The sequence below is a fragment of the Biomphalaria glabrata genome, chromosome 7, assembly GCF_947242115.1.
Source record: "Biomphalaria glabrata chromosome 7, xgBioGlab47.1, whole genome shotgun sequence".
NCBI classification, from domain to species: domain Eukaryota; kingdom Metazoa; phylum Mollusca; class Gastropoda; family Planorbidae; genus Biomphalaria; species Biomphalaria glabrata.
In genome coordinates this window covers 34,343,162-34,360,729 of record NC_074717.1, presented here as the reverse complement: position 1 = coordinate 34,360,729, position 17,568 = coordinate 34,343,162, and the positions used below count along the sequence as shown (strand labels likewise).

Genomic DNA, 17,568 nt, shown 5'->3' with positions numbered 1-17,568 from the left:
AAGGTCAGTTATAGAGAGAGAGAGAAAGAGAGAGGAAGCAGAGAAATAAAGTTAGGTTGAGAGAGAGAGAGAGAGAGAGAAAGAGAGAGAGAGAGAGATTGTAAAGGGAAATATTGAAGGTGACTAGAGAAAAAAAAGTCAAATAAAGCTTAATAGTTTCCTTTACTTAAGGAATACATAGAAGTAATAAGGTTTAATTGAAACAGATTTTGGTCACTAGGACATACAACGCTGTGTAAAAGAGACGGTGTGTCTTTTGTGAAGGATCAATAGACCATAATAATGTTAAATATCTAATCGCTCCATTACTCCCTTCCTAAAATGTCAATGCATTGCTTTTGTAGTGTGTTAAAGGGCTCAGTACGAGGAAAAGATCTATGCTATAGATGATTTAAACGACTCCAATCAATAACGGAATCAAGGTGTTATTCTGTATTCAGTACTTACTGATGGAATAATTGTTTTTGATTATTTTTTTTACCGCTTCAATTATAAACATTTTCTATTCATTAACGTTGACATTTTAAAAGAGTTATTAAAAGAAAAAAATACACTTTTGTTGTTTCTCATTTTGAACAGTAAAGTCTGCTATAAACGTCAGATTTAAGAATATAGTAACACTGTCATTACTTTATATTCTCTTTGTAACTTTATAATTAAATGTATATACTTTCTCTGAGAAGTCGGCTTTTAGGAGAACCCTTCACTTGACAACAACGTTTTGATTAAGAGATACGTTTTTGAAATGAGACACAACGCTTAACTAAACTAGTGTAACCAAAACGTTATACTCTTTTATCAATGGTTCTAACATTTCACGAGACAAGTTCAGTTGACTGATTTTTTTTTTTAAAAAGGTTTAATCAAAATAGATACTTATAAATGTTACAGTGTATGTAATAAATTATAACATGTGATCTAAGCTAATTTAAAATTTCAAACAAGCTTTATTTCATTGATAAGAATCCTAAAAGTTTACTAAAAAAACATCAAAGCATTTGTGTATAACCAATTATTGTATACGCGAACTCTCATATTGTCTCTTTCAAAGGCCATCTGCTGCCATCTACTTTTCTCTATGCCCATGAAAGCAAAATGGCACCTGAGTAGTTGATCTTTACAACGCTTAAGGGTGAAACTGTGTTTAGCTAGGCAAAAGGATCGCCCGCAGCAAGCAGTCATTCCTCATGTGTGATAAGTGTCCTACCCCGCACAGCTACCAAATGGTAAGTAGTGTGACTCATACTATTTATTTATTTATGTGCGTGCGTATTTGAATGTGTGTGTATCTGGATGTTCATTTTTCAGATCTTCAAGTAATTCTTTGAACTGCCTGTGGTTAGGACCCTAACCCCGATAAAGTTGATCACTGTGACGATCGGTTCAAAAACATGATTGATATTCAAAGCAACTTTGCACAAACTTTCAGATGAATGGAACAGTGGACATGCCAGAGTGCATGGTCAGTATATCGCCCTTTAGATGTATTACTTATCAACTCCACTAAAACTTTTTTCCCAAGTCAAAACAAAGGCTCAGTTGTTACACTTGCCATGTTGTTTCAGTTCTTGATAGCATTGAACAAACTCATGCCTTCGGTTGTGTAAGCTCAAACTTAGTATCTTCTCTCCGGATAGTAAAGTTCCCCTTTCAGACTTTGTGGTCTAAGGGCAGATGATGTAAAGTTCATCTGTTTCTGTGGCCTACGGTTAACGAGGTTGTCATGTAGCCATCACAACGACCAACCGCCTTTACTTTTACCCAACTAATGTCAGGTACCCATTAGAGCTGGGTGGAATCAGAGGCGCCCGAAGATTAAAAATTCCAGTCTCCACGAGGATTTGGACCCCGTACGACAGTTAGGAAGCCAAGCGATTTACCGCTCAGCCACCGCGCCTCTTCTCCCCGGATAAATATCTATAATTCTGTTGTGTCCTGTACATCAGTACTTTCGTTCAATGCCAGAGAATGCCACCCAAAAAATTCCTTGCTTGAATTGTGAAGTTGGTGCATCAAACTATCAGCTATCTTTTCAACATGGTAGTTCTCCTTGACAAATTAATATTTTAGTATCACTTTCTCTTTTCAGGGAGCATAACTTTGGATGCGTCTGACAAGCATTCTTTAATAAATCCAACATCCGAAAAGGGCTTGTTCCGTTAGACAATCTTATGGCACTAACTTCTGTTGCATTTTCTGGATAAGGATGATTGTTTAATGAAAATTCTTTGCTGTTTCGTCTATATACAAAACTAACTCGTGACTTTTTATTTTTTCTTTCTTCATTTGCGAGATCAGAAATTCAAGATGCTCTTTTTGTTTTGTCATTTGAAATAGTACTCTTTAAAATCAGTGATAGGCTCACAGCAAGCACATTGTGTAGCAAGACGGCCAGAGTCACATTTCGCAGCTATAGCGAACAGATTTATGTAAAAATGTTTTTGAAACACACATTTGAAGGTTAATTTGACTATGGACTATACAAAATATATCCGTGTGTTAAAGTAAAAAACTTTGCGAAGAGTAGATCTAGCCTAGGCGAGATTTTCTTTCTGTTCGAAAGTCAAGCGCTTTACCACTCAGCCATACCGGCCGAATTTTACATGTGGCCCGAGGGTCTCTATTTGCGTATTCAAGTCACTGATCTATTGCATTAGAAGCAAGAAAACAATGATCAATGTCGTATGTAGTATATTTGTAAGTAATGTCTTTCTAGTGGATTGTATATGAAGTTCAAAAAGTTGATTATTTAAGGAGAATTTTAAATTACATGACGTAGTCATATCAATTGTAGAAAGAAAACCGCAAGTGCTTTTCATCCAGCAATTCCACCCCAAACATCGTAGACTCTTTTTCTTATACTTTATTGTAAAAAAAATATATAAAATTTTCATTAAACTAATAGTAATATATAACTAGGCTAAAATATAAGTTCTCTACCTCACTTAATGGCGCTTATTTCCCTTCTACTTCATTTTATGCAAATAATTGGTTTGTTAATTTTAGTGATTATCAACAATTTTAAAAGTACACTTGATGCTACAATTTTAAGGGCTTTATTTTAAAATTCGTCTGTTTACGTTTTTAAAGTAAACAAAACAAAATCTCATCTTCTTTATGTAAGAAATGGAATGGAAAGAACAAGACAAAGAAGCTAGCAATCTTCACAAAGCTTTGCTCGATACCTTATTTCTTTCCTTCTTTCTAAATGCGTCCATTCCTTTAACTCATTTTCATTATATCGTTCTACTGTTTCATTACATTGGCTCAGATCTCATGTTTTCAATAAATTCTATCTTCTTGCTAATTCAAAACCTTTGCCATCTGATATAAAACCACATTTTTTTAAAAACAAAGTTCCAAAGTTGTGTTGAGAACAAGTAGAGTAACAAATCACACGCTAAATGGATTTTATTTTTCGTTTTTCATTTTCAAACAAGCAAAAGTAATTTAAGAATACAACTTATTGTAATGTTCTTCTTTAATATGGACAATATAATTTATTCTTTAGACTCTTTTCAGATAATTGGAACTTGTAATTAATATTTTTAGTATTGCTATAAACATCAACCTCAACCTAAATGTACAATTGTATGTACAGTATAAGCATCGTCTAAACGTGCTAAGAATAAACCGAATTATAAATCCTTTATACTTATCAACAATTGTATAAATCTAATCCATTAGCTGGTCACGTACATTTGAAAACACTATAATAAATTCAAAAAAGACAAACAAAAATAAAAAAAGTCTAACATATTACAAAAGGTGAATAAAAAGGTGGATAAAAGACTTGCAATAGCATCAGCGGTACCCAGCATGAATACTAAGCTTCAATTTTTACAAAAATTCTTTAAAAATAATTTAAAAGTGAGTTTACATTTGAATGAGAGTATAGCTCAGCTGATTTGGTTTGATATATACATATATAAATTATGTATCAAATACATTCGTGTATTTGGTTCGAAGCAATAAGGTTCTAGTTGTCTTATAGAAAAACATGTTTATAGAAATAAATTAGTGCTTTAAATGTAAAAGTTCTAGTTATAGTCGTACATTTGTCAAATCGACATACGATATAAACACCAATCCATTTTCATGCTGGCTATTCAAAGACATTTTGTAATATCACATTTTTAAACATCGTTTTATTTTGGATACAACCATACAGCTAATAAACATACACCTACAGGTATTAACCAGAAAAGTGGGCAAGCAGGAATATATTTTTGGATCCACTTGATGAAGGAGAACTTGATTGATTCTTTTTTTACCTGTAAAACATCAATCTTATCTGTTATCTATCTATCTATCTATCTATCTATCTATCTATCTATCTATCTATCTATCTATCTATCTATCTATCTATCTATCTATCTATCTTCTATCTATCTATCTATCTATCTATCTATTTATCTATCTATCTATCTATCTATCTATCTATCTATCTATCTATCTATCTATCTATCTATCTATCTATTTATCTATCTATCTATCTATCTATCTATCTATCTATCTATCTATCTATCTATCTATCTCTCTATCTCTCTATCTATCTATCTCTTTATCTATGTATTTATCTATCTCTCTATCTCTCTATCTATCTATCTATCTATCTATCTATCTATCTATCTATCTATCTATCTATCTATCTATCTGTCTATCTATATCTACCTATCTATCTATCTATCTATCTATTTATCTATCTATCTATCTATCTATCTATCTATCTATCTATCTATCTATCTATCTATCTATCCATCCATCCATCTATCTATCTATCTATCTATCTATCTATCTATCTATCTATCTATCCATGTATCCATCTATCTATCTATCTATCTATCTATCTATCTATCTATCTATCTATCTATCTATCTATCTATCTATCTAGGATTTCAAAGAAATAGTCGCTTTAAAAACTCATGCCACGGGGTACATCCATTTGGCTGTTGTGCAAAATGTAGAAAATCGACATGTTAAATAAAGGGAAGGACATAAAAGGATCTATCCCCATTTTGGAAGTCTCTTTCTTTCTTTTTGTTAATTTCATTATTTGTTGTTTTTATTGTCAGTGAGGATGGTATATGGAGGGGTAGTAAAGCAGTAAAGTTCCTCCCTTTCAGACCATGTGATTTATGGGGCAAATGATGTGAAGGTCATCTGTTTCTATGGCCCACGGTTAACGAGCAGGGTGTCATGTGACCAGCACAACGACTAACCGCTTTTACGTTTCCCAAAACTAATGTCAGGTACCCATAAGAGCTGGGTGGATACAGAGGCGCCCTAAAGATCCTGAAATTAAAAATCCAAATATTCACATGGATTCAAACCTGGGACCCCAGGTTTGGAAGCCAAGGGATTTATCACTCTGCCAGCGAGCCATTGGGAAGAAGGATGGAAGAATTTACAAAAAATAGTGCCGCGAGAAAGAAAATATTATGAAAGTTTGTGGGATTCGATTTTTAGACAGCCAGTAAGTGAGATAGCTGTCTTTATAAAATCCACTACCAATGACACTAAGCTTATAACCTGGTCTGTAGGTAATCTTCTGAACAATTCACTTTATTAAAACCTATTGCACCTTTCATCAAGTCCCCTCCCAGTAACCTGGTAGTTTAAATGTGTTTTAGAACGATAAAAAAAACCGATACAAACTGTAATAGTGGCTCTTGCTGCTTCATAAAGTATTCTGCACTTTTTCGCGTCTTTATCTTTGCTATACACTCGCACCAGGATCTCATTGAATTTGGTAGGTCCAAGAATAATACTTGCCTAAACCCGTAGAGAGATCAATTCATTAGTGACATCAGGAACGTATTTGCGAGATGTGTATTAAATGATAAAAAAAAATGTATTAGTAAGTGTTACTAATATTGACATTTTCATTAGGTTCGAGATCGGCTAAAGTATAATTTCTGATCAAATGTATTTATTTAAAATGAAAGAAAACTAACAAAGCAATAATTACGAAATATTCTAATTCTAAAAAGCATACTTGACAAATAGATAGTTTGAGCTACAAGATTTTAAAGACTAAAATACGTTAGGATAAAATCCATTGACCTTTCTACATTTTAGCAATAAAGTCAAGCTTTTAACTATCGTACACTCATGAATTTAAAAAAAAAAAAAAAAAATCCTTTAATCCTTAAAAAAAAAGCATATTGGAGGGAGGAAGAACTCCGCATTAAAACTATATTATCAACAATGTATTAAAACTATATAATCAATAATGTAGAATTTATTTCCCTTATTCCATATTAAACAAAATAGTATATTACGAATAATTAATTGACTAATTGATTTATGATGCAAGGGAACTAAACCCTACAAATTTAGCCATGTCTGTTAATACTGAAGGATTAATTTCCCTTGTTAGTATCAAACACAATAATTAATTACCAGCAATTAATTTACTAGTTGGTTATTTTTTATTGATCCATGTCTTGTCTACGCCAATAAATAATTGCGCAAAGTTTGAACATCTTAAAAGTAACATGTACACTGCTTTTTAGCAGACAGACAGACAGACAGAATGAGTTTATATAAACTTTTGTAAGGAAAAAAAATATTTAAACACTTTTTATGGATCAGTTGTATCTATGAGTTGCATGAGAAAGAGTATTTTAAACGAGTATCTTATCTTATATAATACAGACGTTACTTCAAAACAGAAGATGAGTAGATTGAGATTGATCATAACAAGGAGTACTTTTTCACTAATGTACTTCAAACAAAGGAAAGAAATAAATAACTTGTCTTTAGAAGAAAGAATACAATTTTCTCGTTTACATATCATTGCGGTGTGTACATGTGTAAAGAGTAAAAGATTATAAATTATTGAACTAAATCGATGATGATAGCTTTCAAATAAATCCTTTTTGTTTTAAATTTAAAATATTAATTTTAAAAAATCTTGATATGAAGTGATAATGTTTTAACCATGTATACATTAATTTAATCTCTCTCTATTTTTTGTGTTTGTTTTAGGTCTTCTGGCCTTTAGAGAATCATGCGTTCTGAAATTTAGCTAGGGCAAACGTAGTTATTTAAAACATGTAATGTTAGAGTTACCTCCTCTTTTTTCAAATGTCTGGCAGAGTTTAAATTGTGCTTGGAATAAACTTTGAGTCTTTCCACTGGATTTTCTTCTTTCATTCCAAAATCTAGGTTGATTTTCTGAATTTGAACAGTTCAACATTAAACTTAAATAATATAAAATAGCACTGAGTTACCTCACATGTAAAAGGTAACATAAAATCTTGGTGAATTAAAATAAATAAAGCAAAAAAAAAAATCAGAAACAACGAGAAAAGCACACAAAATACTTAAAAAAAAAAATAAACCTTATATTAAGTGTAATAGTTTTGATTAGTTTAGATCATTCATGTACTTTTAAGGATAATCAACCTAGACTAAATACATTTTTGCGATTAGAAATGTTTTACTAATTGTTTTTGTTTAGTTTTTAGCTTTGTCATGCGCGATGATCCTAGTGTCTGGGCCAGTTGGGAAAGGGGGAAGGGAATGAGGAGTTGTTTTGGTGAATGTCTGCATGATCGTTTATTTTTTAGTGCCTGTCTAAAACCTCTATCAATTGTAGGCCCGTCCATTCTTTTATGTTGTACTCCCATCGCTCTCTCTGTCTGCCTCCCTCCTCTTTTTCCTGGTACTGTTCCCTGAAGGAAGGTCTTATTGCCATATTACAAGATCCACGGACTCGCAATATGTAATATGGCAATATATTTTAAGTTTGCGTTTCTTTACAGTAACCCTGCAGCGATCGGACTTTCTGGGTTATGGGAAAAATAAAGCTGTCAAACGTTTGACCTGACCAGTGGCGTAGCTACCAATGTGCGGGTGGTGCGGACGGACAGGGCACCAAGTGGAGAGGGGCACCAAAATTCCCCAAGCGTGTATTAATTTCTTATTTCCCTGAGCGTTTCAGTAAAAACGACTAATTGTATGGACACGAGCAAACTTAAAGTACTGTATTTTAAACATGAACTAACGATTTATAAAATAGTCATGTCGCTATTTTGTTTCATCTCCTTGACTATTTCTTCCATACAATGTAAGCTATAGAACAGTTTGAATCTAATTTACTAGATTTATTTCGGACACACGGTACATGTTGTTACTACACTGATCAATGCTCTGTAATATAAAGAAGAAGATAGGCCAACCTTTTTTTTACTTCATTGTTTAGTCCATTGGTTTAATCTAGATATTGAGTTTACAAATATATTTCTAAACCCTATCTCTAAACAATTGTCTTAGTTTATTCATTTCTTTATGATTCTTTATAGTTTAATTTTGGAAATAATTCTATTGTAATGTCAATATTTTAACATAAGCTAACCTTTGTTTTCTACGAGTTTTTTTTTAACTAACTAATTAATTGTAATACTGTAACGTAAACAATATGATGAACAATGCTCAAGACTGACTAGTCTGGCTGGCGCCTCAAAACCATTTTAAGCTCAGACGGAGAAATCGGCATCTCTGGTTCTGTCCGGTCTGGGTAGACTATAAGGGCCACATACCCAGATCTATCGGGGTCCCTCATTACCGACCCATCGGTATAACAGAAAATGGCACCTGATGGGTAGGACTTAAGTGTAGCTGATGCCAAGTTTTGGAGTATGGCAGGTGTTAATCGCCTCTTGGTGGCTCCCTCTTGCCCTATAAGGGACATGCTTGTTTGTGGGGCCGACTTCTCCTCCACGGAGGGCAAGTACTAATTATTCTAATTGGGATTCTGTCAGTGGAGAGCCCAGATGATTTTGACAAATTGGCCGCAATGTGGAGGAACGATCGCATTTTATGAGGTTCCTCTCTCTCCACTGTCGCACTAATATTGAGGTGGGTAGCCTAGAGTTGCCCCTTTCATAGCGCTCATAGGCTGTAAGTACCGCCCTCTCCCTCCTTAAATGTAAAGGGGCCACGTTTGTTAAGATTTCAGCAGCGTTTGTTGGGCTTGTCCGAAAGGTGCCACAAATGAATCTTAGTACCTGTGATTTTACTCGGTCGAGTGATTCGAGGGCAGTTTTACTAGCATATACTTGAGCTGTAGGCCTACTCAATTTGTGATCTGACTTCCCCTAAGTACAATGTGCGTAGCATGTAAGCTTTGGCACCCCACTTTGTGCTGGCCAGCTTTCTTAGTAACGCTAACTTCTCCGAGGCTTTTCTTTCAACTTCCTGGACTTGCTGGAGCATTGACAACTTTCTATCCAGGGTTACCCCTAGATATTTTGGCGTGTTTTCACGTTGGAGTCGCAGCCCACCGAGTTGAAGCTCGAATAGAGCCTTAAGAATGTCGATCCCTAGGCTGAACAGGGACCAGGTCGTTTTGGCAACGTTTATCTGAATCTGTCATTTGTCGCAATACGAGGAGATGGTTTGGAGGTCTGCTTGTAATGCCGCCTGTATTTGGTCGGCTTTCTTGCCGGTTCACCAGAGGACAATGTCATCCGCATAAAGCAGTTTCTTTGACCGCAGTGAGGTGCGTTTCTTAAATTTCATAAGTCTAAAGAAGCATCGAGACAATTTCAAGTCACATCTTGGCCAGAGTCCACCGACTATAGGCGAGCTATTAATGGGTATGAATTAACTGAACAATTAAAAGCAACAAAGCAAGATGAGACGGTTATCATTGAATCCAGAAAAAAAATGATGAGGCCGACATCGTGAAAAAAAGAAAATACTTCAATATCGCAGGTTCTAGAGACTAAAGGACAGCACACAAGCATGTCTTTAGTACACTCCTCAAACATTCATACTGAAGAAGCTGAACCATCAGACAGTGTAAACAATACAGAAAGCAGGATAATAAGCTCTAGACTGAACGACATTGGAGATTGGCCTGATGTCATCACAGATAATATTCGCATACACCTTGTCACTCAAGGATCTGAAACAGTTCAGCGTATGGACAGTCAATTCAGAGAGGCGTAAAGACATCAAGAATCAGCAAAAGGAAAGGCTAGAAAGCTTTCAAAGGCTTGGTTTTTCCGGCAAATGTCAAACGGCGAGAAAGTTCTTAAAAAGTGGATGTGTTATTCGCCAAAAAAAAAAAATAGAATCCTTATTTTGCTTCCCCTGCACACTTTTCTCAACAAGATCAAGTACCAAATCTTTATTTAAATCCAAAGATGGATTAAATGAGTGGTGGAGGTTATCCCCGAAAATAGAAAAACATGAGACCAGCAGAGCTAACATTCAGTCATCGCTTGCTTGGAGGGAACTTGAAGTTCGCCTGAGAGTAGGGAACAATATTGACAACAAGGCCCAAGATTTGATTATACAAGAGACGAAAACCTGGAGAGTTAGTAAAACTACTATCAAAGTACGATCCACTCTTGAGGGAGCATGTGCTTCGAACTAACCTTTGTTCCAGACCGAATACATACATGTCTCCACAAATACAAAATGAATTTATTACAATATTGGGGGATCACGCTAAAAAAACAAATCATACAGCAAGCAAAACAAGCCAAATATTTCTCTATTATTTTTGACAGTACACCTGACATCTTAAAGCTGGATCAAATTTCCCAAATTTTACGGTATGTTGTCATGGAGAATGACGGGGTGCAGGTTCGTGAGTCTTTTGTTGACTTCATCGACACAAAGGACACGCATGCTGCTGGAATCGCTGAGATCATTCTAGAGAAATTGCGTTTGGATGGCTTAGACATAATGGAATGCAGGGGTCAAGGCTATGATAATGCTGCGGTCATGAAAGGTCATGAAAGAATTAACAATATTTGATTAATGAATACATATTATTTTGAAAAAAAAAGTAAGGTTTTGCAATGTTATTAATTAGTTAGTTTTTTTGTTGTTTTTTTTTTTTTGGGGGGGGGGGCATCAAGATGAGGTACCGCACCAGGCATCATATACTCTAGCTACGCCACTGGACCTGACAGACAGACAGAGTGATTTGAGTATCAACTTGTATATGCTTATCTATATATTTATTTAAGTATTTATATATTTACATACACACGTGACAGGTCATCGAGCTGACAGGGCATGGCCTTTTACATACAGACGGATGAATTGGGGTATCTGGTTGAAAGTTTAATGTTGGATGTACTTTTGATTAGCAAGGGATGCAACGTGCGGCATGCACCACCCACACGTACCCAGGCATGCCCCTGAACCGATAACCCTTAGGTAGCTTGCAGGACAAATGCGGCGCCACTGATGCTTAACTCTGTCGGACACCTTGCGCTTCTTAGGACACACCATCGACCTGGAGAGAGGGAGAGAACTGCTGTGTGAGCGCCTAACATAGTAAATGCCCAGACTTTATCTCATTTCTGTGAGACGAACCATAGTCGCTCCGAAACTGAAGGAGGCCAATGAAATTATGTCTCTTTGTTTATTTATGTATAATTGTCAGGGTTCACTTTATATGCTTGGCTCTTGTTCTTGTGTTTCTTAACTTGGCTCACTAGGGGTTTCACTTATACGAACAAATATTACTTGATTCTTAAATTCTTAAATTCTTAAATATTACAACTAAGATCAAATATACGTAATACGCATCAACTCAAACTCCAGATATCCAAGAATATAACGATGATATTTTAATATCCAGTATAGCTCAAATAATGCACAATAAATATTAATATTTATAAACACCAGTCCAGGAAGTAAACGTCCAACCTTCCTGGACCTTACTAACTTAACACACTCTCTCGCACATTCAAAGAGGACTAAATCATTTAGTTCATAACACGTGCAACACTTCGCATTCATAACAAGGGGATATAACAATCATACCAAAATATCAAACTAACATTCATTCTCGCCATACCTCCCCCTGACAGTAATTATGAATTTATTTCTCTTTATATATATATATATGTTTTTATGATCTAAGTAATAATGTTTGTGTATTTATGTCTATGTGTATATGTATTTTTATTTATGTCAATCTACATATATGTATGTATTTATGTCTATGTATTTAGTGTACTTATCTATGTCTATTCATATATGTCTATATGTTTATGTTAATGCATATAGGTGTATTTATTTAAGTCTACGTGCATAGGTGTATAGTTGGCAGCAAATGGCCTCTGAAAGAGACAGTTGGACAGCTCTCACAAAGGCTGCGAGACACACATATGAGGCCTAAAGAAAAGCCCTTATTGAAGACAGGCGCAGACGACTGGAAGAAAACTAAAATTGACCGCTGGTGAACAACGGCTTTGTGTTCATTAAATGCCGGAAAATATGTAGGTCGCGACTGGGTTTGCGTAGTCATGTGGAACACTGTACTCATCCTTAATCTTCGGAATAGAAGGCATTGCCATTGTATTACTAATACTATTATTTATTTATGTGTAAGTATATTTGTGTATTGATATGTGTCCAGGCACAGTCCAGGTATGTAGATGTGTGTACTAATTATGTCTTTATATATATGTATTAATTGTAGATGGATGTATGTATATATATGTATTAATTTATGTCTGTGTATATGAGCATTAATTTTTGTCTATGTATATGAATATAGATATATGTATTTATGTATACGAATGTATGTTTATGTATTTATGTATATAAATGTATGTGTATGTATTCATGTATACGAATGTATGTGTATGTATTTATGTATATGAATGTATGTGTATGTATTTATGTATATGAATGTATGTGTATGTATTTACGTATATGAATGTATGTGTATGTATTTACGTATATGAATGTATGTGTATATATTTATGTATATGAATGTATGTGTATATATTTACGTATATGAATGTATGTGTATATATTTACGTATATGAATGTATGTGTATATATTTATATATGTATTTATGTATATGAATGTATGTGTATGTATTTATGTATATGAATGTATGTGTATGTATTTACGTATATGAATGTATGTGTATGTATTTACGTATATGAATGTATGTGTATATATTTATGTATATGAATGTATGTGTATATATTTACGTATATGAATGTATGTGTATATATTTACGTATATGAATGAATGTGTATATATTTATGTATGTATTTATGTATATGAATGTATGTGTATGTATTTATGTATATGAATGTATGTGTATGTATTTATGTATATGAATGTATGTGTATGTATTTACGTATATGAATGTATGTGTATATATTTATGTATATGAATGTATGTGTATATATTTATGTATATGAATGTATGTGTATATATTTACGTATATGAATGTATGTGTATATATTTATGTATGTATTTATGTATATGAATGTATGTGTATGTATTTATGTATATGAATGTATGTGTATGTATTTATGTATATGAATGTATGTGTATGTATTTACGTATATGAATGTATGTGTATATATTTATGTATATGAATGTATGTGTATATATTTATGTATATGAATGTATGTGTATATATTTATGTATATGAATGTATGTGTATGTATTTATGTATATGAATGTATGTGTATGTATTTACGTATATGAATGTATGTGTATGTATTTATGTATATGAAAGTATGTGTATATATTTATGTATATTGAATGTATGTGTATATATTTACGTATATGAATGTATGTGTATATATTTATGTATATGAATGTATGTGTATGTATTTATGTATATGAATGTATGTGTATGTATTTATGTATATGAATGTATGTGTTTGTATTTATGTATATGAATGTATGTGTATGTATTTATGTATATGAATGTATGTGTATGTATTTATGTATATGAATGTATGTGTATGTATTTATGTATATGAATGTATGTGTATGTATTTATGTATATGAATGTATGTGTATGTATTTATGTTTATGAATGTATGTGTATGTATTTATGTACATGAATGTATGTGTATGTATTTATGTATATGAATGTATGTGTATGTATTTATGTATATGAATGTATGTGTATGTATTTATGTATATGAATGTATGTGTATGTATTTATGTATATGAATGTATGTGTATATATTTATGTATATGAATGTATGTGTATATATTTATGTATATGAATGTATGTGTATGTATTTATGTATATAAATGTATGTGTATGTATTTACGTATATGAATGTATGTGTATGTATTTATGTATATGAATGTATGTGTATATATTTATGTATATGAATGTATGTGTATATATTTACGTATATGAATGTATGTGTATATATTTATGTATATGAATGTATGTGTATGTATTTATGTATATGAATGTATGTGTATGTATTTATGTATATGAATGTATGTGTATGTATTTATGTATATGAATGTATGTGTATGTATTTATGTATATGAATGTATGTGTATGTATTTATGTATATGAATGTATGTGTATGTATTTATGTATATGAATGTATGTGTATGTATTTATGTATATGAATGTATGTGTATGTATTTATGTATATGAATGTATGTGTATGTATTTATGTTTATGAATGTATGTGTATGTATTTATGTACATGAATGTATGTGTATGTATTTATGTATATGAATGTATGTGTATGTATTTATGTATATGAATGTATGTGTATGTATTTATGTATATGAATGTATGTGTATGTATTTATGTATATGAATGTATGTGTATATATTTATGTATATGAATGTATGTGTATATATTTATGTATATGAATGTATGTGTATGTATTTATGTATATGAATGTATGTGTATGTATTTACGTATATGAATGTATGTGTATGTATTTATGTATATGAATGTATGTGTATATATTTATGTATATGAATGTATGTGTATATATTTACGTATATGAATGTATGTGTATATATTTATGTATATGAATGTATGTGTATGTATTTATGTATATGAATGTATGTGTATGTATTTATGTATATGAATGTATGTGTATGTATTTATGTATATGAATGTATGTGTATGTATTTATGTATATGAATGTATGTGTATGTATTTATGTATATGAATGTATGTGTATGTATTTATGTATATGAATGTATGTGTATGTATTTATGTATATGAATGTATGTGTATGTATTTATGTATATGAATGTATGTGTATGTATTTATGTTTATGAATGTATGTGTATGTATTTATGTACATGAATGTATGTGTATGTATTTATGTATATGAATGTATGTGTATGTATTTATGTATATGAATGTATGTGTATGTATTTATGTATATGAATGTATGTGTATGTATTTATGTATATGAATGTATGTGTATGTATTTATGTATATGAATGTATGTGTATGTATTTATGTATATGAATGTATGTGTATGTATTTATGTATATGAATGTATGTGTATGTATTTATGTTTATGAATGTATGTGTATGTATTTATGTACATGAATGTATGTGTATGTATTTATGTATATGAATGTATGTGTATGTATTTATGTTTATGAATGTATGTGTATGTATTTATGTACATGAATGTATGTGTATGTATTTATGTACATGAATGTATGTGTATGTATTTATGTACATGAATGTATGTGTATGTATTTATGTACATGAATGTATGTGTATGTATTTATGTACATGAATGTATGTGTATGTATTTATGTATATGAATGTATGTGTATGTATTTATGTATATGAATGTATGTGTATGTATTTACGTATATGAATGTATGTGTATGTATTTGTGTACATGAATGTATGTGTATGTATTTATGTACATGAATGTATGTGTATGTATTTATGTATATGAATGTATGTGTATGTATTTATGTACATGAATGTATGTGTATGTATTTATGTATATGAATGTATGTGTATGTATTTATGTCCCATATATTTACCTTGACGATGATTTCTTTCTTCGTATTAATTTCTTCAATCATTCTATTGACTCTGTCTTCATCTATTGATTCATCAACTTTTTTCTCTTTGATTGATTGTTGAAGTATAGTAAGGATCTAATGTTTTTTTAAAAAAATCAAAACTTTATTTTAAATCTTAATAGAATCAACATATTTATCGTAATTAACATGAGATAGTCAGCATTGCATGTATTTCGGTTTATATTACTTTTAGTAAAAAATAGTTATTAAGCTAAGCTCACCTCTTTTTTAAAGTGAGGCTCGGATATTTTCTGATACATTACTTCTTCTATTTTGACCTCAGTGACTGGCTGACTGCTATTTCCCTGAAAAGTGAAAACAAATGTTACAAAGATAGTTTATTTTATCACACAAACTCAGAGGCGGCCTCCATCATATGCGCCATAAACACGCAACATGCAGGCAATGAACTTATTTTGATTGTCTTAACCACTACAATTTCAAGGAAAGAAAACAAATTGAGCAACTTATCCGATAGTTTCGAAGAATTGTTTGGCGTTGCTTTGACTTTAAAAACAAACTGAACAACTGATTATTGATCGTGATATTTCTGACTTAGATTATATTTAATTTATAGCTTGATTGATATATTTCTTGTTACAATGTTACAGACAGGCAAAACTTATGCTGACTATTTATTTTACTAAGGCCGCTAAAGAAAAATACAGAATATTTGAGACTTCTTTGGGGTATACATAGGTCACTTTATGCGCATATCATTTAATATTATTTATCCGCTTCTAATATTCAATATTCAGTGATACATTTCGAGCGTTTGTTGTTGTTGTTTTTTTCAATTGGTTGTGTACACCTCAACGTTCATGGAACTTTTTAAAAAAAATGTCTGTTCAAGTTGAGATTTGAGCTTTCCCCTCCCCCTCATTTCGACAAGTAGCATAGTATAAAAACTTACCTCCCCTGACGTTTTTAATTTTTATTTTATAATGAAGTTAATTTTTTTTTTAAATTAATGGTTCACTTTCATCAACGGAAGAAGTAGCTGTTGCATCAGAACTATGCAAGAACTAAAATATCATGATGTCGGATTTTCAAAATCTTTTCTAGTTTCTGCTATGTAAATGGGGCAGACGGATGGGCAAACGGGAAGACAGACAGGTTACACAAAACTAGGTAACTAACAATTGGCTACAGTTTCGGATATTACGAACACAAAATTATAAAAAGAGAACAAGTAATTGGGAAGTATAAAAATATAGAGGCCCACAAACCGATGTCTCGTTAACAGAATAGTAATTGAAATATAGAGTTTATTTGTTAGAAGACCAATTCCTTTTAATAAGTATGAACAGAGACTCAATTTTAAATACTGATAAAGTTTTGCCTCAATTTAATACGGAAACCTCTTCTATTTAACACCACCCCACCACCCGGGTAGCTGCTCTCTATTATAAAGCAAACAAACTTACTGCTTGTAAATTGTTGGGTATCATAGGCTGAGTTTCATAACATAATGTGTACAAGTCTCTCTTATAGATTCTTTGAATTATATCCCGAGATTCCTCAAGATCAGATTTGCGCTTTTCGAAATCCCCATGATCAGTTGGCTCTTCGTCATTGTCTGAGGTAATCATGGTAAGCACATAGTCTGTAAGCTGGCTCAAGGCTACCATATCATTGTGGCATTCATAAATCGTATGCTCTTCTCTGTGGAGATGGGAAAACACTAGACTGTTTCAGACAAAAATTATAACATTTTCTAATCACTGTTC

The 17,568-nt window shown here is 32.1% G+C and overlaps 1 protein-coding gene across 7 annotated transcripts in view; it reads right to left on the bottom strand.

Annotated features, from left to right (window-relative positions):
• Positions 1–3,396: 3,396 nt before the first annotated feature.
• Positions 3,397–17,568, bottom strand: part of LOC106060136 (deoxynucleoside triphosphate triphosphohydrolase SAMHD1-like) — a 26,331-nt gene continuing 12,159 nt past the window's right edge. For all 7 annotated transcript variants that reach the window (XM_056035002.1, XM_056034998.1, XM_056034999.1 and 4 more), the window contains 6 exons: positions 17,266–17,503; positions 16,060–16,143; positions 15,797–15,913; positions 7,078–7,182; positions 5,659–5,775; positions 3,397–4,274 (listed from right to left, as the gene is read on the bottom strand). In XM_056035002.1, the coding sequence (XP_055890977.1) occupies positions 4,149–4,274; positions 5,659–5,775; positions 7,078–7,182; positions 15,797–15,913; positions 16,060–16,143; positions 17,266–17,503 (787 nt within the window). In that variant the 3' untranslated portion in view covers positions 3,397–4,148. The remainder of the gene's footprint in view (positions 4,275–5,658; positions 5,776–7,077; positions 7,183–15,796; positions 15,914–16,059; positions 16,144–17,265; positions 17,504–17,568) is intronic.